The 21,058-nt window shown below is 36.6% G+C and overlaps 1 protein-coding gene across 1 annotated transcript; it reads left to right on the forward strand.

Annotated features, from left to right (window-relative positions):
• The first annotated feature begins 1,356 nt into the window (after positions 1-1,356).
• On the forward strand, positions 1,357-10,048 carry sro (SDR family oxidoreductase shroud). The gene is made up of 4 exons (XM_089640716.1): positions 1,357-1,541; positions 5,694-6,010; positions 6,201-6,518; positions 9,449-10,048. The coding sequence occupies exons 1-4, from the start codon at positions 1,537-1,539 to the stop codon at positions 9,814-9,816; spliced, it is 1,008 nt and encodes a 335-aa protein (XP_089496842.1). The 5' UTR covers positions 1,357-1,536; the 3' UTR covers positions 9,817-10,048.
• The last annotated feature ends 11,010 nt before the right edge of the window (positions 10,049-21,058 follow it).

Consider the following 21,058-nt stretch of genomic DNA (forward strand, 5'->3'; position numbering starts at 1 on the left):
TGGACAGCAAAGTGCCCATAACATTTTTTACTTCAAATGTGCTAAGGAATAGCTGGTTAAAGTTTGTCGGGTTAGTGCCGATACACCCTGTATAAATAAAAATATAAATGTTCGTTTGTTCAAAATGTTAAATCTCCGTGTTTTTATATACCTATATGTGACAGGTAAAAACATGCTTCTTTGCAAAACAGCGCCATCTGTTGGACAAACATATGCCACTTGTTGGACGTAAAAGCAACACACGCTATGTTTCTCTATCTGCACAGACAGACTGAGCCACAGCAATGCGTGACGGAGTAGTTTCTAGTAATATAATAATGGAAATGAATATGATAATGACAATGTCTTAGTAAATAAAACCTAATCATTAGACACGTGTCTGCTATTTGATATTTTAGTATAGTTGCCAGTGACCAGAGTCTACGACCAAAGTTAGTTGTGAGTCTTTCATGTTCGGGTATGATTTATTGTGCATTGAATTATTGAAAATAAACATTTTTTATCAACTTCCGCTGATTGTTGTGGCATCTCAATAAATGGGTACCTATTAATTTTCCTTACTAAACAATTCGATAAAATACATTTTAAAGGAAATTTTTATATACACATAAATAAATATTTGAATTTCACGTTCTTTTCTTGAGTGAATGAAGTGGAACCTTGGAAGAGGAAATTAACCCACTTTCTGACATCCATGGCAGATAGACTTGTTGTCGATGACAATGCATTCTATCAACTTTTGGTAGCAGTAACACCCATACGCTCGCGCACACACGCATTACTGTGAAAACTGGATGACATTTAAAAAAAAATAATGAAATTAATGTCGGTCCTACCCAATGGAGATTTGGCTCAGTTGTTAGCGCGGTTGACTCTGGTAAGACCAGAGATCCTGGGTTCAATTCCTAGTTGTGGCCGTTATATTTTTACGTTTCTGAGTCTTGTTCTGTTTCATGTTTCGTTTAGACTTCAATGATATATCTTTTCGTATTTTATAAATCAATACCAAAATTTCCTCTGCGCGTGCATTTAGCCTTGACGAAATGCAAAAATATTCGGATTTCATGAATACGTGTTCCGACACCGTTTTTTTTTAAGTTAAAGACATTTTACAAGTTCAAAGCAGTGAATAGCCCGTCCCTGGAGAGGATGGTTCAAACCTCAGTCAAACCAAAAAAACAATATATTTTTTTAAATGGTACATCTATTAATAAAATAGATGTATTCTATTTAAAAAAACTTAGTTTTTTACAGGTTACTTTGTGTTTACTTTGGTTACACAGCATTTCAGCTACTGTATAATACCTTCGAAGCAGTGTCGTGTTTCTGCTAGGCATGCATTATGGGCATCGTCAACGGAATTTGCATTAATTTACAAAAGGTCTACCTAAAAACAAGAGGTATTTGAGAATCACTTTGTATCCGATTTCATATATTATGTCTACCTTCAATTCGCGTTCAGTTCATAGTTGATATCAAGTCACAGCGGTGTGTTGACGGAACGTGGCTATCTGTGTGATCTCAAGTGCCAGCATTATGAGGTGAGATATTTTAATACTTTTTTCTACATTATATTATTACTTAAGCCCCCGCTCAAGTCTCGTCAACTCTTTAAGTTTTAGTTTCCAAATAAAATGTTACATTTGAAGATAATATCTATACAATTCATATATCATACGGCAAATATTCTGGTCTAGTAATGTGTAATTTCTATCACCTAAGAAATTCTAAAAAAAAGTACTATAAGATTCATATGTCTTATACTGATTTATAAATGTGGAAATTCTAACTATACAATTGTTAAATGCCTTGGAAAGAATCTCAGACTTGTGATGTCCCGAAAGAAAACAATCATCTATTCTGAATGCAATTACCAATGTTATCCAAATTGACCCTGGTAATAAATTACATCTTTGCGATTCTTTCAAGGATAAAGAAACCATCCTGTCACTTCGGATGCAATCAAAAATGTTCCCAAAATTTGTTTTGACAGCATCGCCATTCCATTGTAAGAATATTATGTACTAAATACACAATTTGGCTGTCCTGAAACGGGAATCCTTCCCAGTTGGACAGACAAAGGTTCATTTTGTTATGTATTATTTGTAATTTATGTGCATAAAATAAATAAAATAAATAAACATTTGGAATGCCGAAACGTTAATTATATGAAATTCCCTCAATAGAGAAAGATCGCAAAGTAAGCTACAAAAATTATTAAAAATACGTTTTGTTCTGTTACTTAAAATGTTATCGGCATGAAAAATTCACAGTGCAACTAAAGAATTTATCGAAAGATTTTTGCTTTATTTCAAACAATTCGTGTTAGATTAAATACTTTCAGCATTTTCGCTTAAATATTATCGTTTTTTTATTAGCGCGCTCCCTCTAACATTAGTATTTACATATCTCCCTCTCAAACCTTCTTTGAACGCTTACTACGGGGCCTTAAATTGGAGGTCTATCGAAATAGCGGCTTAGAACTAGTCCTTATGTGGACATTAGAGTCCTCGCGTCCAAAAAATTAGTTTTATAATTATATTTTCATTAATATTGTATTTGTATGCCTTTCTCGAAAGAATTGAGTGTTTTAACGAAGAAAACTATTTATTCATATTCATATTGCGTATGTACGGACGCAAATAAATAATTTGTCTTAATATTGTAAAGCAGTACCTTGCAAAAAGCGTATTTTAATAAAATAAATTTATTAACGCCATCTATGAAAACGTAGAATATAACGAGCGTAGCTTTTAACCTTAATTCTGAATTTGAAATATGCGCTTAATAAATAGGTCCCAATGGTCGAGTGGTTTAAGACGCCTATCCAGATAAGACAATTCTAGTTGTGACCGTTATCTTTTTATTTTTCTGTGTCTTGTTCTGTTTCATTTTTCATTTAGATTTATTAATATTATTTTCTACTTCGATGATATATTTTATGTTATTTAATAAATCAATACCAAAATTTCCTCTGTGCGTGCTTTTAGCCTTGATAATATATCACGACGAAATGCGAAAATATTCATGAACACGTGTTCCGACACCGTGATAATATATAATATATTACCTGATAATATATGTACACATGTTACGGCCTGCAATCCCGTGTTTAATCGGATTACCGATAATTTGAAGATATTATTAATAAATTGGCCATACTCATTTTTCTCCGTGTAGGTAGGTACCACAATATTGACAAAAATTCGAATAAGGAAGTCCAAATAAATATGAAGATATTACTTTTGAACATAGAATCTTTTCTGAACTATTGTCAAAGTTTAGTCAAATGAATGATAAAGTGGATCAAAGTGAGCAGCAGATTTTCGAAAACGGAAACAGAACTTGGCTAAATCAAATAAAATCAAACTTGGAATGTTTTAACAAGTAATTTTTTTTATATAACTATGATTGATAGGTAAGAAGCATAAATAAACCACTCACGTAGGAAGTTAGGAAGCTTAGGAAAGTACTAATCATAAATAAACCACTCGCTGTCTCTGGGCTTTTTGTATGAAACAAATTGGTCCTAAAAAACCATAGATATGCCAATATTTAGACAGTAAAGTTTTCATTCGGCCTACTTATTATACTGAAAATTCTGAAAGTTTATTCCATAGATTTTCAGAGTTTTTTCATTGGTGCATATAGTTAGGAAATCATATGACGTCACAATAATTCGGTTCCAATTTTCGATCGGAGTTATACCCCCTAATACTAATCATAATATTTTTATAAAACCAACCAGGAATTATTAAATTCCTGGTCAAATAAAATTTTACACGTAAAACACTTCAATTATCTCAACCAATCGTATGTTGACAAATTTTCGTCAAATAAATGGTTGAGTATAGAGTATTGAGGATAGAGTCATATTTATTATATAGTATAGATAGTTACTATCACTATTACTATCACTACAGAATTTCATTGTATCACATTCTAACTCATATTAACCACTGTTAAAATGATTGTACCTAATATTTTAATATTACTTGCGTGGCAACTTTTCCTCATCCCTCTCCTCCCCTTTCCCGTTCCAACCCAAGTCTATTTAAGTATAGTTAAAATCACTTTTATATATTGCTGTTTATGGTAGGCATATTATAGGTTTATCGTTTACAGGTTAGTTTTATGTTTCTATATATATCTGTGAACATTAATAATTGGTCTATTTTTTGTTATTCTCTTATGTACATTATATTACTAAGACTGTTTATGTTCCTAAAATAAGTAAAAAAAAAAATACTAAAAATTATAGGAAGCATATAATCAAAGATACAAATCAAATTGATGATTTATGTAGAAAATTTTTGGCTTTTCCGGAAACTATAGAACATATTATATCGGGATTGTTCTATATTAGCGCCGTCCGAGTATACATTTAGGCACAATCAAGTTTTAAAAATAATTCACCAAAGTTTGGTAATTAAACATAACTTGATTGACTACCGTAATATAATACCATATTATGAATACGAACCAAATTCACTTTCAGAAAATGAATTTTATATAATATATTATGATAAAACTATACTAACAGACCGAACGATTGGTCATAATAGACCCGATATTGTTTACATGACAAAAAAAAAAAAAACTTAAATCATTGATGTCGCTATTCCGAATTCCTGTAATATTCAAAAATCTGTTTCTGAAAAAATTCAGACTATAAAACTATTACCATTTGTTATTTCGGCTACTGGCATTATACCTAGTTCTCTCATTCAAAATTTAGGCCTATTAGATCTGTTAAAGAATTTATTAATTTATAAAAAACGGTCATTTTAATTAAATACATGTAGGATTACGAAAGATTTTTTTATATATTTATATTGAGGGATCAGTAGGATTTATAGGTCCAATTAGAAGTTCTACCGAGTCGAACCCTCTGATATGAAAATATCTGGAGTCGGTGAATTATTTTCCCATTTGATCTCTGGTGATTTGACGTGTTGTTTTTGTATTATTTTGTATTTATTATGCTTATATAATGCACTTGCAGAATGTGGATTGACTAGATGATCATTTGTGTGGAAGGGTTTAGTTTTTCCTGTGGGGAAGATTTAACCCGGACATAAAGTCGGAAAAAAACTAATTATAATCATAATCATCGTTTATAATAACTAGGCAATTAGGTACTTGCCTCCTGAAAATATATGCCATGTCTTTACTAAAACGTTTATAGCGAAATACCGGTAAAAAAGAACGATTATGATTTTAATTGACTATCCAATTTTATTGGTCTTGAAAAAAATATACATTAAGACAAATGACCGGGTTGCGTATGTAACAATATCTCACAAGAGTCTCAACTTCTCCCAGCCGTCAGGATCCAGCGGAACTATTGCATCCCCAAGTGGGGTATATTGGCAGTTAGAAGATAGGGGAAGGAGATGGAGAAGAGGAAGGTTGAGTAGTATCTGTCTTTTCAGATCTGGTCACCAATCACAGCTAAAGTAATTTCAAGCAATGTTTCGATTCTGATTGGTGGTCTTACCAGAGCGATACTGATAATGTGATAGTATATATACTGTCTACCAATCTGAGTATTACAGAAATAACAAATTTAAAATTTTATACTATGAAAGGTATAAGGTAGGTAGGTACAAGTATAATTTGATAAACAATGTTGAGAAAGAGTCGAAATTTCATGAATGTTTTTCAATGTGTTTGTCAATCCTTTCTTCCAGTTTAACAAAATGGATTTGGCGCCTCAGGTGCCTGCTGGGCACGCGCTCCGCGCTTGTGCGTGCTCATCCCGCCCTTGTGGTGGTCGTGTCGGGCTGCGACAGCGGACTGGGCTTCCAGTTGGCGAGGGCGGCGCGCGCGCGGGGGCTCACCGTGGTGGCCGGCCTGCTGCAGGGGCCCCAAGGACCAGGGGGACGGAGCCTCGGAGTCGCCAAGGACCCCCACCTGCATCTGGTACAGTTGGACGTCACCAGTGAGGAGAGTGTTGAGAACCTGAAGGACTATGTGGAGAAGCTGCTGATAAATAATCCGGACTATGGTGAGATGGTGCAGTTTATTTTACATACATCAGACCCCCACCTGCATCTGGCACAGCTGGTCGTCATCAGTGAGGAGTCACCATCGGCTCACAACGTCAATTAACTAGATGGCTAGACATAAAGAAGTATCCATTGTTGCAACTGTGTACACAATAGGAATGAAAAATTTACAAATTGTTTTGATTTCAGGGCTACACGCGGTGGTGAACAACGCGGGCGTCATGGTGATGGGCGAGTTCGAGTGGCAGCCCAGTGAGCTGTGGCAGCACCAGCTGGCAGTGAACGTGTGCGGGGCGATGCGCGTGTCCCGCGCGCTGTTGCCCGCCCTGCGCGCCTCCGGTCAGGGCGGGGCTCCCCGTCTGATCACCGTGGGCAGCCACTGTGCAACCCAGCCGCTGCGGGGCCTCGCACCCTACTCGGCCAGCAAGGCGGCACTAGCGGCCTGGGTGGAAGCGATCAGACCGGAGTTGAAACCGCACGGCATACACGTTGTGAACTTTATCCCCGGTAAACATCCCTTTATCTTTCGGATCTACACTGAACTTATTCCCTCCGGTATAGCACTCAGAATGGTCAGCGGAATTTCGTCACCAGTGACTGTTCTATGAAGATTAACAAAAATTCGATGTAAAGCCCATCTCATACGGACTTCTCATTCTATCCCATTTTCTTAATTCAGGCAGCTCATTCATCATCCTGATTTGGGAACTGCTGGGTTCCCATCTTATCTATTTTATGGTCTATTTCGTAGAAATTTAGAAAGTTGAATTCGATTCATTTTTCGGTTTCTATCACATAGAAAGCCCGTTATCACTGATCTACTAAAATTTCATAGATTCTCCGAATGGATCATAGAATAGATAGGGATGCGTGTGCGTGGAGCTATACACTGATTCATAAACTGCTGTAGTTATGTTCGGTATTATTTTTATTAATAAATAACTACGAAATAATACATCCGGAAATAATAAATAAACGTTGAAAATACAACGAAATGATTTACGAAAGGAAGGTTCGAGAATGTTCCGAAGCGCGTCACGTAGGCAAAATAATTCGATCTCGATGTCGCGGTTGCTTGTACTGTACTGACCATTTCGTTCACGTTTTCGCTCATCTAGGTGGAAAATAAAACATTCTCGAACATTTCAGTTACTACAGAAATAAATATTAAAAAAATAAAAGAAAATCCAAGAAGCTTCTTTAGAAACTTCTAGAATAATGTTCGAGTCAAGTAGTGGCGTACCACTACACTGCTATAACTTTGTCTCGTTATTATCTCTGCTTTCTGTATCACAGAGAGGACGCAGCAGGACAGCACCGCTTGCCGAACCTATTTTACAGCCATTTTATCGTCTAGCCCGCCATGAAGGGACGTCGCCAGCTTCCAATCTACAGAGAGGGGCAGCATAATTTTTTATAGAGTTTACAAGCAGAGGCGGATTTGCCCTTAGGCCTATGTAGGCCCGGGCCTAGGGCGGCCAGATATTAGGGGCGGCCAATCGTGACAAAAAAGTCACAGATGATAACAAGAAATTACTTCCTAAGTACCTAAATATTCTACGTACGAAATAGCGATATGCAAGAGCGTGTTCACACACAGCACACAGCGCACGACATACGACAATTATACAGTAATTGAACTAGCGAATTTAGCAAGCGTATTTTTTTACATTAATTCCACACAGGAGGCTTTGAGGAAAATATTTTCCCTCACGACCTATGTCATCTTAGGTGATGCTGTGTGGAGGGTCTTTTTAAGGAAGGGAAGGATAGGAAGTTCTGAAAAGGAAAATGTATGAGGGGTGGGTAGGAATCTGGAGATTAGTGTGTCCAGGAGTGACATACGTATGAATACATGCCTCCAACTACGGTGCAAGGCGATGGGTCAAGATAGTCCGGCTGGAAAGGTCAAAAGGCCTCCCTCACCCAGTCTCTCTCGATCCAGCCCGCCACGCAGCAGGTGGGCAGACGTATCCGCCGCCAAGACCTGGACAAATCTCACCCCATGAACCATGAATGATAATGGCAGGAAAATTAAAACGGTTTTGACCCTAGGAACTTACTGAAAAGTTTGGATACTCCTGGTCGATATGATGGGTACTGAGAAAGGGGCGGCTACATGGTCTGGGGCCTTAGGGCCTAGGGCGGCCAAGACTGCAAATCCGCCTCTGTTTACAAGGAAGGAACAAGGAGATTAGTCAGAATAAACTATGAAATAAACACAAGGTTACGTGTGCAAGCGTTGATCGGGGTTATGAACAGGGCAGTTTTAAGACGCGAAAGGCTCGTGAGCATACTAAGTTTGGGAACGTAAAAGAAAACAACAAAAAAATCAAAAATTTTATTAATTAGATTCGGGCGAGACAGTGCTATGCCACCTAATCGTGATTTGGAGATGTAACAGCATTTAAAAAATAAAACAGATTGTAAATACGGCTATTATAATTTTTGTGTATTACACAATTAAAATTTAATTGAATTTTCAATTCTATGAAAATATTATTTTGCATTTGAAAGTTAAATAGAAATTAGATGTATAAATTTGTTTTTAAAAATGTGTAGATAACCTACATAGATATAAAAAATATATTACCACACGTTAGTTAGTTTCAATTCTTCAATAACCTCGGAGCTTGTGGAACTATGGCATCCCCAACTCGAGTAAGTGACGAGAGCGAAGGGAATGGAAAATAATTTACTTAATTAATAAGTCTCACACATGGTATCCAAAATTGGGGTAGGTATGTGGTATGGGTAAAGGCAGTGGAATATGAATTATTGCATTATCAAACGCATGTAAGAAGCGCCGTAGGCGAAATTTTTTTGTAATTTTCGGAGAGTCAGTATTCCAAGTTCCAACAACATTTATACGAAAATCTTAACAGAAACCTAGCTTAGCCAGCTAATAGCCTAGTGGACAAACGCGTCGGATTCCCGGGCGTTCCCAGGCGTTGCGAGTTCAAACCACTGCTACCTAAGCCCCCCCATCATTACACAAGCAACATTTTTCCTCTTACATAATAGTGTGAAATTTTCCGTGTCCTCAATGTGTACCATTTTCATATCATAATAATAATAATATTTGGCTAATTTATATAGCGCCGTTTTCATGAGAAATCACCTCAAGGGCGCTGTCCTAAATCATCATGATATGTATCATCCCCAAAGATGACATATTATGCCTTAAAAGGAACTTATTTCCTATTTGGGCTTCCTGCGTGGAGTAAATGTTAAAATAAAATAAAAATCGGTCCCTGGCCCGAGACCCCACCCCAAGGTTGGAACCTAGGCCAGGGCCTCTCGGACCTAGAAGGAAGTCCGGACCTGTACGAGACGACGCGTTACGTTGTTTTCAACCGAATAATGTTTTATGCCCATCTCCCTTGATTCTATTACACATGAAACAAGTCAATAAATAAATAATTTTATTTGTCCAGGAAGAATGGTAGCTTCAACCAATCTGATAACGCAGCAGAACGCGTACTCCGAGATGATGAGATCATCGCTCACCCAGGAACAGAGCACGTTATACGGGGAGTACTTCGAGCGGTTCGTGCGGCACGTGGGCCAGGTAGGCGGCGAGGTGAAGGATCCTGACGCGCTTGAAGACCCTACCCTCGAGGAGATGTTCGCGGCCGCCCTACTGGAGGAGGTGCCCGCCCTGCAATACAAGCACGAGCCGCTGAGGTACACCATATTCTACAGCCTGATGAGGATGGCCCCGCTGGCAAGCCTGCGCTACTGGTTCATGGAGAAACTATTAATGATGCCGCGGTTTACTGCGCCCGAACGCAAATCCGAGTGAAGGACAATAATTATTATGTGTGATGGTAAACAATACAAAAACATGTCGTAGAAATGACACGTTCTCGTGAAGCCGTCATCAACTCACAGGGACCGTTGAGTTTAATTAAATTAAATAGTGTAAATTGAGTATATTTCTCCATGATTGTAATAAAACAATAAAAAAATTATAACTTTTCTGGGCTATTAAACTTTTTTAGGTGCACGGTGTCTGAAAAATCAAAGTATATGCAGGAAACTTGTAAATCAAAATTACATATAGAACCAAAAAATATATATATATATTTTGATCTGAGCATATCGATTTTTGTTTTTTTAGTTTTTTCCAATTTTTTCGGCAAATAAAAAAGCTTTGTCTGCGCTTCGAAGCAGTTTAAAAGATAACAAAAAGCTGAAACCCCTAGCCAATATTTTTTTTCAAATTAGGCCAGCAAAATTCCAATTTCGAACTCGAAAACGAAAGCTCAAATCAAAAAAGCTATGGTACAAAATCGACTTCAAATGTGATTTGAAGTCGATTCATTCAGACTTTACATTTAGATACACACAGACTCCCAAAACAGATCCTGATGGACCACGACCATACCTGGTCCGAATCAGTGTGGATAAGTAACGAACAGTAGGTATTTCCTAATATCCCGACTTCCCTCCCGAATATATTATTTTTAAATATCTATTTTTATAATATTTTATAATGTGGATGTTTATTCATTTTCTTCCCATAATTATATATTAACATAAAAACAGACACACACACACCTCAAAATGCAGAACATCATATACCGATGTTACTGAAGGCCGCCTCTGTTTCAAGTTGACAGACGGCCGTTTCCTCCTGGATATGGTTTTCTGCGATTTCCCATATTCCCACAGGCGAATTTGGAGGAATTCCCTACGATAAGGCGCAGCTGAATCTCCCCTCCGATCAAAACATAACACAAACATACACGTATTTATATATTATGTATGTATTATAGTATATGGCCGCTATCGGCTGCTAGTGATGCTGAAGAAAAGAATATGATGCTCCAAAACATGCAATTTTAGTAGGGTTTTTAAGGTAACAATTTTTTCCCTACCGAGAAAACACAAGGCCTCTAAGTCTATAAAAGCCAGGTAACATTTTAAACACCCATATGAGGTAAAAATTGTGAGGCGCATATGACGCCGCTCTATTTGTATAAAGAACATTAACTTTAAATTCAGTAAATTTAAATGATTCACCACTTCATGGAATATAAGAATCTAGAAAATCAAAAAAAAAAATACGTATTCGGCGGTTTGTGAAATTCAGATTTGAGATGAGTTGGCTGATAAACGACTGAACGAGATATTTGAAATTCAAACGAGTCTACACAAAAAAATATCCCCAGGCACGCTTACCTGAGTTATATAATGTAGGTAGGTAGCAGGCGCGGTTCGTCCATACCGCATCCCTTGCATTTTAGAGTAAAAATATTTGGACTTCTAGCCTGAAACAGCAATACTGCAATTTAAATATTTTAATATTTCTACAGCGACCTTCATGTGATATTTTTTTTACAAAAAACGTAAAAAAGGGAAAAAAATTTCTCGGTAGGGGAAAAAAATGCTGAATACGTAAATTGCTGTACATTATATAGCTTGTCCACTTGGTATACTGACTATACCTATACCGACTATACGTAGTTTTAATAATATTATTGTCCCACCACTGAGAACTCCTTCGTACCTCTCTTTGCGTTCGCATTGTTTACAACAGGGGTAGGGAACCTGCGGCCCGCGAGCCTCTTTAATAACGGTTTTTTCACGGTGTTTCAGATAAATATTTAAAGATCCATTGTTTGCCAATTACTGTATTTTTTATATCTTTCTAAAAATATTAGCACACACGACGATGTGAGCTAACTTAAGATTAATAAATAAATAACACAGGCCTGCAAATTGACACTTTTTGATGGTTTTTTTCACCGTAATGGGTGAATCGTATGTATTTTGGTGCGCTGAGTCCAAATATTCCCTCAGTTTTTCTCCAGCACGTAGGGATTTTCCGCAAAATGAAAATGAAAGTTATGCAAAACCCGCAGTACATATAGGTAAAAATGCATTTTGAAATGAAAAATAAATATTATTGTAGAAAGCAATCACTTTGTGGTTTGACATATTTAATAAAATAAAATACTTTTTTGTTTTAAAACCACGATATTTATTAATTTAAGAACCGACCGGTTTCGCTTTACTTAAGCATCATCAGGGTACAAATTAATACTAAACAAGAAGTACATAATGTGTGTATATATATAACAAAATATAGAGGGAGACAACATGATACAAATATAAGCAACACAAAGACGGTCATAAAATACATTAACATAAGTGCACAAGTAATGGAAAAATCGCTAGATAATTATGTAGACTAATGGGTTTTATCAATAAATCGGGAGAAACAAAGCATCAACTGGCATGGTGGTAAGGAGGTAAGGAGAACTGGGATTTTTTTATGGGTTTATTGGAAACAGACCTAATATTGGACTACTTGATATGTCTAATTGATTATTAAGTATCTGACTTTTGGTTTTTACAGCTTTTTTAATTTCTAGTGCCTCTAAGTTGTTTAGTCTGTTACCATGCCCGTTTTTATGTAAGATGTTAGCACCGGTGCTATGACAGAATGTATGATCTTTATCGATCAAATGATTTGTCGATATCATATCGAAATCATTTGATCGATAAAGATCATACATTCTGTCATAGCACCGGTGCTAACATCTTACATAAAAACGGGCATGGTAACAGACTAAACAACTTAGAGGCACTAGAAATTAAAAAAGCTGTAAAAACCAAAAGTCAGATACTTAATAATCAATTAGACATATCAAGTAGTCCAATATTAGGTCTGTTTCCAATAAACCCATAAAAAAATCCCAGTTCTCCTTACCTCCTTACCACCATGCCAGTTGATGCTTTGTTTCTCCCGATTTATTGATAAAACCCATTAGTCTACATAATTATCTAGCGATTTTTCCATTACTTGTGCACTTATGTTAATGTATTTTATGACCGTCTTTGTGTTGCTTATATTTGTATCATGTTGTCTCCCTCTATATTTTGTTATATATATACACACATTATGTACTTCTTGTTTAGTATTAATTTGTACCCTGATGATGCTTAAGTAAAGCGAAACCGGTCGGTTCTTAAATTAATAAATATCGTGGTTTTAAAACAAAAAAGTATTTTATTTTATGAAAAATAAATATATATTACTAGTGGTTTATTTACATTTTTAAATACAATTTGATAAAAATAATATGTATATACAATAAGGATTTATAATTCTCTATATTGTCTACATCTTTTTCCCTCAAAACTCCGTTTTGAGCTTTTCCGTTTGTGTGGGATGTCTGGAAGTTCTCTATGAAGCATCCAACAGTAGTCTCCCATCATATTCACATCCCATCGTCCTTGGTACCTCCGTTCCATATCTTTGATGTCTTGGTGGAACCTCTCGCCCTGATCTTCACTTACGGCACCAAGGTTTTCTGGGAAATAATTCAAATGGGAGTTCAAAAAGTGAAGTTTCAAGCTCATGGAGCACCCCAAGGTTTTAAAATATTTCAACATTTTATTTACAATTTATTCATAATCCGGGTCCTTATTGTTCCCCAAAAACTTAGTCACAACTTCTTTGAATGATATCCACGCCTCTTTCTCAGCTTTTTTCATCACCTTTTCAAACTGATTGTCTTTCATTAGTTTCCGAATTCCGGACCAACAAAAACACCCTCCTTTAACTTTGCCTCAGACAGTCCCAGGAATTTCTTTTCAAGGTACTTGAACGTTTCGCCATCTTTTGGCAATGCCTTGACAAACTGCTTCATCAGTCCAAGCTTGATGTGAAGTGGGGGTAAAAGCACTTTTTTGGGATCAACCAAAGACTCAAAGTGAACATTTTTTTCTCCAACCTTCAAAGTTCTCGTTGGCCACACTTTTTGGCTCCAGTGCTGTGCTTTTGCCCAGCTATCCCACTCACATAGGAAACAGGGGAATTTCGTATAGTCACCTTGTTGTCCAAGCACCATAGAGATGACTTTGAGAATCACCACAGATAGGCCATCCAAAATCCTTATATTTCAATTTATTAAGTATAAAAGCCATGTTGTCATACTTTTCTTTTAGATGCACAGAGTGCCCCACGGATACAGAAGCGTATTTATTGCCGTTGTGTAGCAAAACTGCTTTTAAACTTCTTTTTGATGAGTCAATAAAAAGCCTCCAATCATCTGACACATGTTGAATGTTAAACATCTACATCGACTTGGGAACATCAGAAGAATATACAAGTTCGCCATCTTGAGAAAAATTTGGCTCAAATACTGGGAAAATCCAGGTTTTACCATCTTAGTCACTAAGCAAGACACCTTTCTACTGGGTTTCCATGATTCATACGCTGACTAATACTGTTAAATATACTAATTTTTATCATATTTCATAGTTTCTGATATAAAACTATAAAGCCGAATAGGAAAAACAACTTTTTTCGGCATATTCATAAATGTACGCCTTAAGGTAGGCAATCCCGCAGAAAAATGCATTTTGCGGAAAATGCTTACGTGCTGGAAAAAAAACTGGTGGCATTTCTGAACTCAGCGCACTAAAATACATAAGAATCACCCATTATTTTAAAGAAAGCAATTTGGTCGCAGGCCTGTGTAATCTATAACATGGGTAGCCAACCTTTTCAGCAGACGGGCCAGATTTTAGAAATGAGATTTCCTACCCGGGCCGTACTAGAGGTGAGTCGTACTAGATCGTCTTGATACTTGGAACAACTGTTACAAGTATGACTAAATACCTAGTCCGAATACAGGTTCCATAGTATTTCGCACTTGTACTTACTTACAAGTAATGGTATGCCGAAAGGAATTATTGTATGAGGTATTGGGGTATTGCTCACTCGGTGCTGGATTCCCCACAATGATTTTTCAAAAATCCATGAGGGTAGCTGTTGGCACCTAGCATCGTGCTACCTACCTTTATATCCTTTATAAAATTATTGTGGCCTATCGACCTCTCCCCTCCTCTCCTCTCCTATGCCGACTTTAGTTGATTAAAAATATTCGTCCTGTCAACATCGTTTGATTACGGAGCCCCCTTTATCGACCGTGTCGAAATCAAAGCCATCGTGAGCTCGCGCATGGTGAAATTTGTGAATTGTTGTGAACCAGCGCAAAGAAGAATTGAAAACCGTGGAAGAATAGAAAAGGGTAAGTCGGCATTCCGAACCTTTTCCAATCCTATTGTTCCGCGTTGCGACGGTGCTATATCCGTCCCCAACATTGGTCATTCGAGCCTGATAATTTATATTAATTGAAAAAATTGTGGTTAATTTAATTATTTTCAGGTTAAATTGTTCATAAAAGTTGATCTATGTGTAAAATTCGCGTCAGCCGTGCTGTTCGCGAAAATTGCCTGTAGGTAGTAAAAAATACTTAACTGGTGACAAATTTGTTAATATTTAAAATAAATTGTTGTATTCACTCGGCATTTTTGTGCAGATTAATTTCTCAATACAATGGCTGAGAAAAAAGTACTTTTGTTGCAATCCCGACGTGAGCGAATAGTATCTCGTATTCGTATTACGCAAGAGCTCATAGCGAGCACTTATGATGATAGTAAGAAAAAAGATACGTTTCTTGCTAGATGTGAAAAGTTAAAAGATTGGTTACAAGAATTTGAATCAGTTCAAAACGAGATTGAGGAACAATTACTGTCATTAGACAAGATTACAGAAATGTCAGAACTAGGAAACATTGCGAATAATGTTGATTCAATGTATTTCGAGATCATGCAAATGAAAAGCGTTATCACTAGTAATAATCAAAATTCAATTCCTAAAACGGCAAGTAATTCGGTGATTCGTGCACCAGTGATAAAGCTGCCCACTTTTGATAGTAACATTAAAAGTTGGTGCTCATTTCATTCATTATTTAAAAGTCTTATACATGACAGCAATGCATATACTAATGTAGAAAAATACCATTATCTTTTATCGGTAATTACAGGGCCGGCACTGGCACGTATACAATCATTGCCTCTTATCGAAGAGAATTATGACATTGCCTGGAATATTCTGGTAAATCAATACCAAAATTCTAGAATTCTTTTCACGCATTATGTTGATGAAATTCTTAATTTCAAAATATTACAAAACGAGTCTGCGTCAGGTATAGCGCAGTTACTCAGTACGTTTCAAGAGAATTGCGCCGCTATAAAGGCGATGAAGATAGAAAATATCTTTGATAAATTTGTTGGTCATATTATGATACGATCGATGGATCTGACAACTAAACGTCAATTTGAATCCAAATTGCCCGGTGAAGGGATTCCAGAATTGGATTCAATTTTCGAGTTTCTGAGAAATCAAACGCGAATTTTAGAAATGTTATCTCCACATACTACAAAAGAGAAAAAAGGTTCGTTTAAAACATTGTTATCTGCCAATAAGAATTATAATAACCTTAATTGTCCATTATGTAAAGGTGCACATTTTCTTTACAAATGTGCATCTTTTACATCTTTAAGTCCCCATCAAAGGAGGGACAAAATTAAAACTTTAAACCGTTGTTTCAATTGTTTGAAACAACACCATGTAAAAGATTGTGTATCAAAATTCACATGCCAGGTTTGTAATAAAAAACACCATTCAATGTTGCACATTGCCGCCGAACCATCGGGCGAAAATGAATTTAATAATTCAAGTGCAACCCTGGCCGCAACAACGATTCCGAGCGTTTCTACCGTGTTGTTAGGAACTGTACAACTTGAGGTCCGAAATCAATATAATGATTATATACTTATCCGCGCCGTCGTAGATTGTGGGAGTCAAGTCTCTCTGATTACGGAAAGATGTGCTCAGCTTTTGGGTTTGTCAATTAAAAAACATCGTATTTCACTGAACGGTTTAGGAAATTCTAGTATAAATTCTTGTCATGGAAAAACAAAATGTTTTATAAAACCTCGAAATAAAAAAGGGCCTATTCTTCAATGTTAAACTGTCGTGATTACAGAAATCACTTCTAATCATCCGTCATATGATTTACCATCGAGTGGAACGTCACAATTTAAAAATTTAAAATTAGCTGATGAATCATATTACAAGTCGGGCAAAATAGACCTTTTGTTAGGAGCTGACGTATACTTGGATATATTTAATAGTGGCCATGAAATAATTCACGGCTCTCCATGTGCTGTAAACAGTGTATTCGGTTACATTATAATGGGGAAGATGGAAAACTCGTCATTTCAAACGCCTTCGTCTTTATTTGTTGAAACAAATTCGTTAAGCAATACTCTTAGAAAATTTTGGGAAATTGAAGAAACACCTTCAATTGTGACGAGTAATCCGGACGACGAATTAGCCGAAACAATGTACGCTTCGAATCACTATCGAGAATGTGATGGTAGATATGTTGTACCATTATTAACAAAATCTGAAATTATGCCTTCTCAAAATTCCTTAAAACTTGCGGAATCGCGATTGAACAAACTAGAAATTCGTTTTAAAAGGGATCCCATGTTAGCAATTAATTATGGAAATTTTATACAAGAATATGAGGGTCTGGGACACATGACACGGGTACCTCGGAATTTAGATGCATTCTATTTACCTCATCATTGTGTTTTGAATCCTGACAGTAAAACTACAAAACTACGTGTGGTTTTTGATGGGTCGGCAAAAACCCAACCAAATAACTTATCTCTAAATGACTTATTATTGAACGGTCCAAAATTGCAAACTGAAATTCCACGTATGATTTTAAATTTTCGTTTTCATAAGTATGTATTTACAGCTGATATTTGTAAGATGTATAGGCAAATATTAATTATTCCATCTCAGCGTAAATTCCAAAATATTTTGTGGAGAGAATCTCAGAATGAACCGGTTATTGATTTCGAGTTACAAACTGTAACGTACGGGTTGTCTAGTTCACCATTCTTGGCCATTCGTACCCTTCGCCAGCTAGCACAAGATGAAGGATCAAAGTATCCTGACGCTGCCAAGGTTCTATGCGATGATTTTTATGTAGATGATTTGGTAACAGGGACAGAAACGATTAGCACAGCCCTCAGACTAAAACAAGATATCATTGGATTGTTAAATCTTGGGAAATTAGAACTTAGTAAATGGCAATCTAATACACCGTCACTTTTGGATCACGTTTCGCAAGAGCACCAGCAAGATGGTCATTCTTTTGATAACGCCGGAACTGATCAAATTGTTAAAATATTAGGCATTCAGTGGAGTCCAACGACTGATAATTTTACCTACAAGGTTGATCTACCTTCAAATAAGATATGCACAAAAAGAACAATTTTATCAACGGTAGCTCGTTTATTCGACCCACTTGGGATCATCACCCCAGTGACATTTTTCGCAAAATGTCTATTACAGGAACTATGGAAGTTAGGTGTCGATTGGGACGATCGTGATGTTCCACCACATATTCATAATACGTGGAGTAAATTTGTAAGTCAACTTTCATTACTTCGAACATTGAATATTCTTAGATATTACAACACGGTGATGACAAGTCGTCTTTTCCTCGTAGGGTTCTGTGACGCTTCACAATTGGGTTATTCTGCAGTGGTATATTTATTAGAGCGTAATAGCAATACCACTCACATCTTAATGGGAAAATCGAAGGTCGCTCCTTTGAAAACCCTGTCAATTCCACGACTAGAATTATGTGGGGCCGTTCTTCTCACGAAACTTGTAAAGTATATTATGTCATCTGTAAAGTTTGCCGAACAAATAGAAAACGTTTTTCTATTTACAGATTCGACTATTGTACTAGCGTGGCTAAAAACGCCACCATATTTATTGAAAACATTTGTCGCTAATAGGGTTGTACAAATACTGGAAAATACACCAAATGCTGTTTGGAAGCATGTTGTCTCGGAGGAAAATTGTGCCGATTCTGGTTCAAGAGGGCTTTTCCCAGCAGACATTATATCACACCCTTTGTGGTTTACGGGACCAAAATGGCTTCACCAACCAATAGCACTCTGGCCTTGTTCAGCTGTGTACAATCAATCTGACGGAGAAATACCAGAACTCAAAACATGCAACCTTAAAACGTTTGTATCATCTCAAATAGTACCTAATTCGATTATTAGTAAATATTCTTCATTTTATAAATTGCAACGCGTCGTCGCTTGGATAATGCGTTTCGTAAATAATTGTCAGAAACGTCCTGGTAGTGGAAATTCAAACTCGACTTATCTAAGTTCTCGCGAATTAAATGATTCGCTTATGAAAATCGTACGCATTGAACAGGAAACGTATTTTTCTGTTGATATACGTAATATGCGAAATGGCAGTCCATGTTCAACGCAAATTCAAAATTTGAAACCGTTTCTTGATAGCCACGGTATTATCAGGGTGGGCGGTCGACTCAAGTATTCAAATTTGTCATATGAAAGTAAATTTCCGATCTTACTTCCGAAAATCTGTCATTTAGCTTATTTAATTATAGATTATTATCATAAACAATATCTTCATGTTGGGCCACGAAGCCTTCAATTCACTATTCAGCGTAAATTTTGGATAGTGGCTGCACGGAACAAAATTCGCTCACAACTGTCTAAATGCATTGTCTGCTATAAAATGAAATCTTCGGTGCTACCTCCCCTAATGGGTGATTTACCTCCCTCTCGAGTGCAACAAAGCCGTGCTTTTTCTCGAGTTGGTGTAGATTTCGGAGGACCTTTCACCTTGAAAGATCACAAACGTAGGGGAGCAAAAACGTCAAAGGGTTATTTATGTCTATTTGTATGTATGGCGACGAAAGCAGTTCATTTAGAGATCGTGTCTGATTTATCTTCTGAAGCATTTATTGCAGCCCTTAGCCGGTTTACAGATCGTCGAGGGTTATGTTCTGAAATCATAAGCGATAACGGAACCAATTTCGTCGGTGCAAATCGGTACCTACTCGGTATAAATAAATTCTTGGCATCACAGCGTGATGTTATATCTAATCATCTTATTCAGAGCGGCATTATTTGGTCTTTTAACCCTCCAGCAAGTCCTCATTTCGGAGGCTTATTTGAGGCAGGGATAAAATCTGTAAAATACCATTTAAAACGGGTGATAGGTGAGACCGTTCTAACTTATGAAGAATTTGCGACAGTTCTCACTAGAATTGAGGCCATCCTCAACTCCCGCCCTTTGTGTTCAATGAGCTCAGACCCCGAGGATGTGAATGGACTCACCCCGGGCCACTTTTTAATCGGTGGATTCCTACTAGGTTTGCCTGAATATGACTTTCTTGACACCACGTCTAATCGTTTAAGTAGGTGGCAACATCTCCAAAAGATGTCGCAACATTTCTGGAAACGTTGGCATTTAGAATATTTAAATACGCTTCAACAACGATCAAAGTGGTGCAAAATTAATCCAAACATTAAATTAGGTCAATTAGTGTTAATAAAGGACGATCGAATTCCACCGATGAAGTGGGTATTAGGACGAATTATCCACGTTCATCCCGGTAAGGATGGAATAGTTAGGGTAGCTACTGTTAAAACTCAATCTGGTTCGTTGGTTCGACCAGTGATAAAGCTTTGCCCGTTACCGGAAGAATAAAATTATTATTAGTGATAATTCTTAAGATATACATCTAAAATAGAATACGTTTTCATTTTCCAGTTTTGTTGTATTTTATTTTTATTTTATTTACCATTGGGATCTATATATATTTTTTTGTTGTTGTTTAGATGTATATACTCTAATTCTCGTTTTGTTTCTTACTCAGATTCTAGACCAAAGGAATATTACCAATTTTAAATATTTTTCAAAACCAAAATTTTTGTTATGGTCCAGGAACCATTCTTTGAAAAGTTATACTTAATTTAGTAAAGAGTTATTTTTTTTATTGTTTTCTGCGAGGCATTACGGATACAACTTGAATGAACAATTTACCCATGTATATATTTAAATTTACCTTTTATTAAATTTTGTATCATAATTATTAATTCGTTCAAATTAGGTGGGCGGAAATGTTGGCACCTAGCATCGTGCTACCTACCTTTATATCCTTTATAAAATTATTGTGGCCTATCGACCTCTCCCCTCCTCTCCTCTCCTATGCCGACTTTAGTTGATTAAAAATATTCGTCCTGTCAACATCGTTTAATTACGGAGCCCCCTTTATCGACCGTGTCGAAATCAAAGCCATCGTGAGCTCGCGCATGGTGAAATT

Source organism: Hesperophylax consimilis, chromosome 16 (assembly GCF_061612785.1).
Source record: "Hesperophylax consimilis isolate HC1 chromosome 16, BYU_Hcon_1.0, whole genome shotgun sequence".
Taxonomy (NCBI): domain Eukaryota; kingdom Metazoa; phylum Arthropoda; class Insecta; order Trichoptera; family Limnephilidae; genus Hesperophylax; species Hesperophylax consimilis.

Bases quoted from the DNA above. Each gene is read 5' to 3' on its own strand.
- sro (XM_089640716.1), top strand. The intron at 6,011-6,200 runs GTGAGATGGTGC...TTTTGATTTCAG, and splicing joins GATAAATAATCCGGACTATG to GGCTACACGCGGTGGTGAAC. The intron at 6,519-9,448 runs GTAAACATCCCT...TTATTTGTCCAG, and splicing joins CGTTGTGAACTTTATCCCCG to GAAGAATGGTAGCTTCAACC.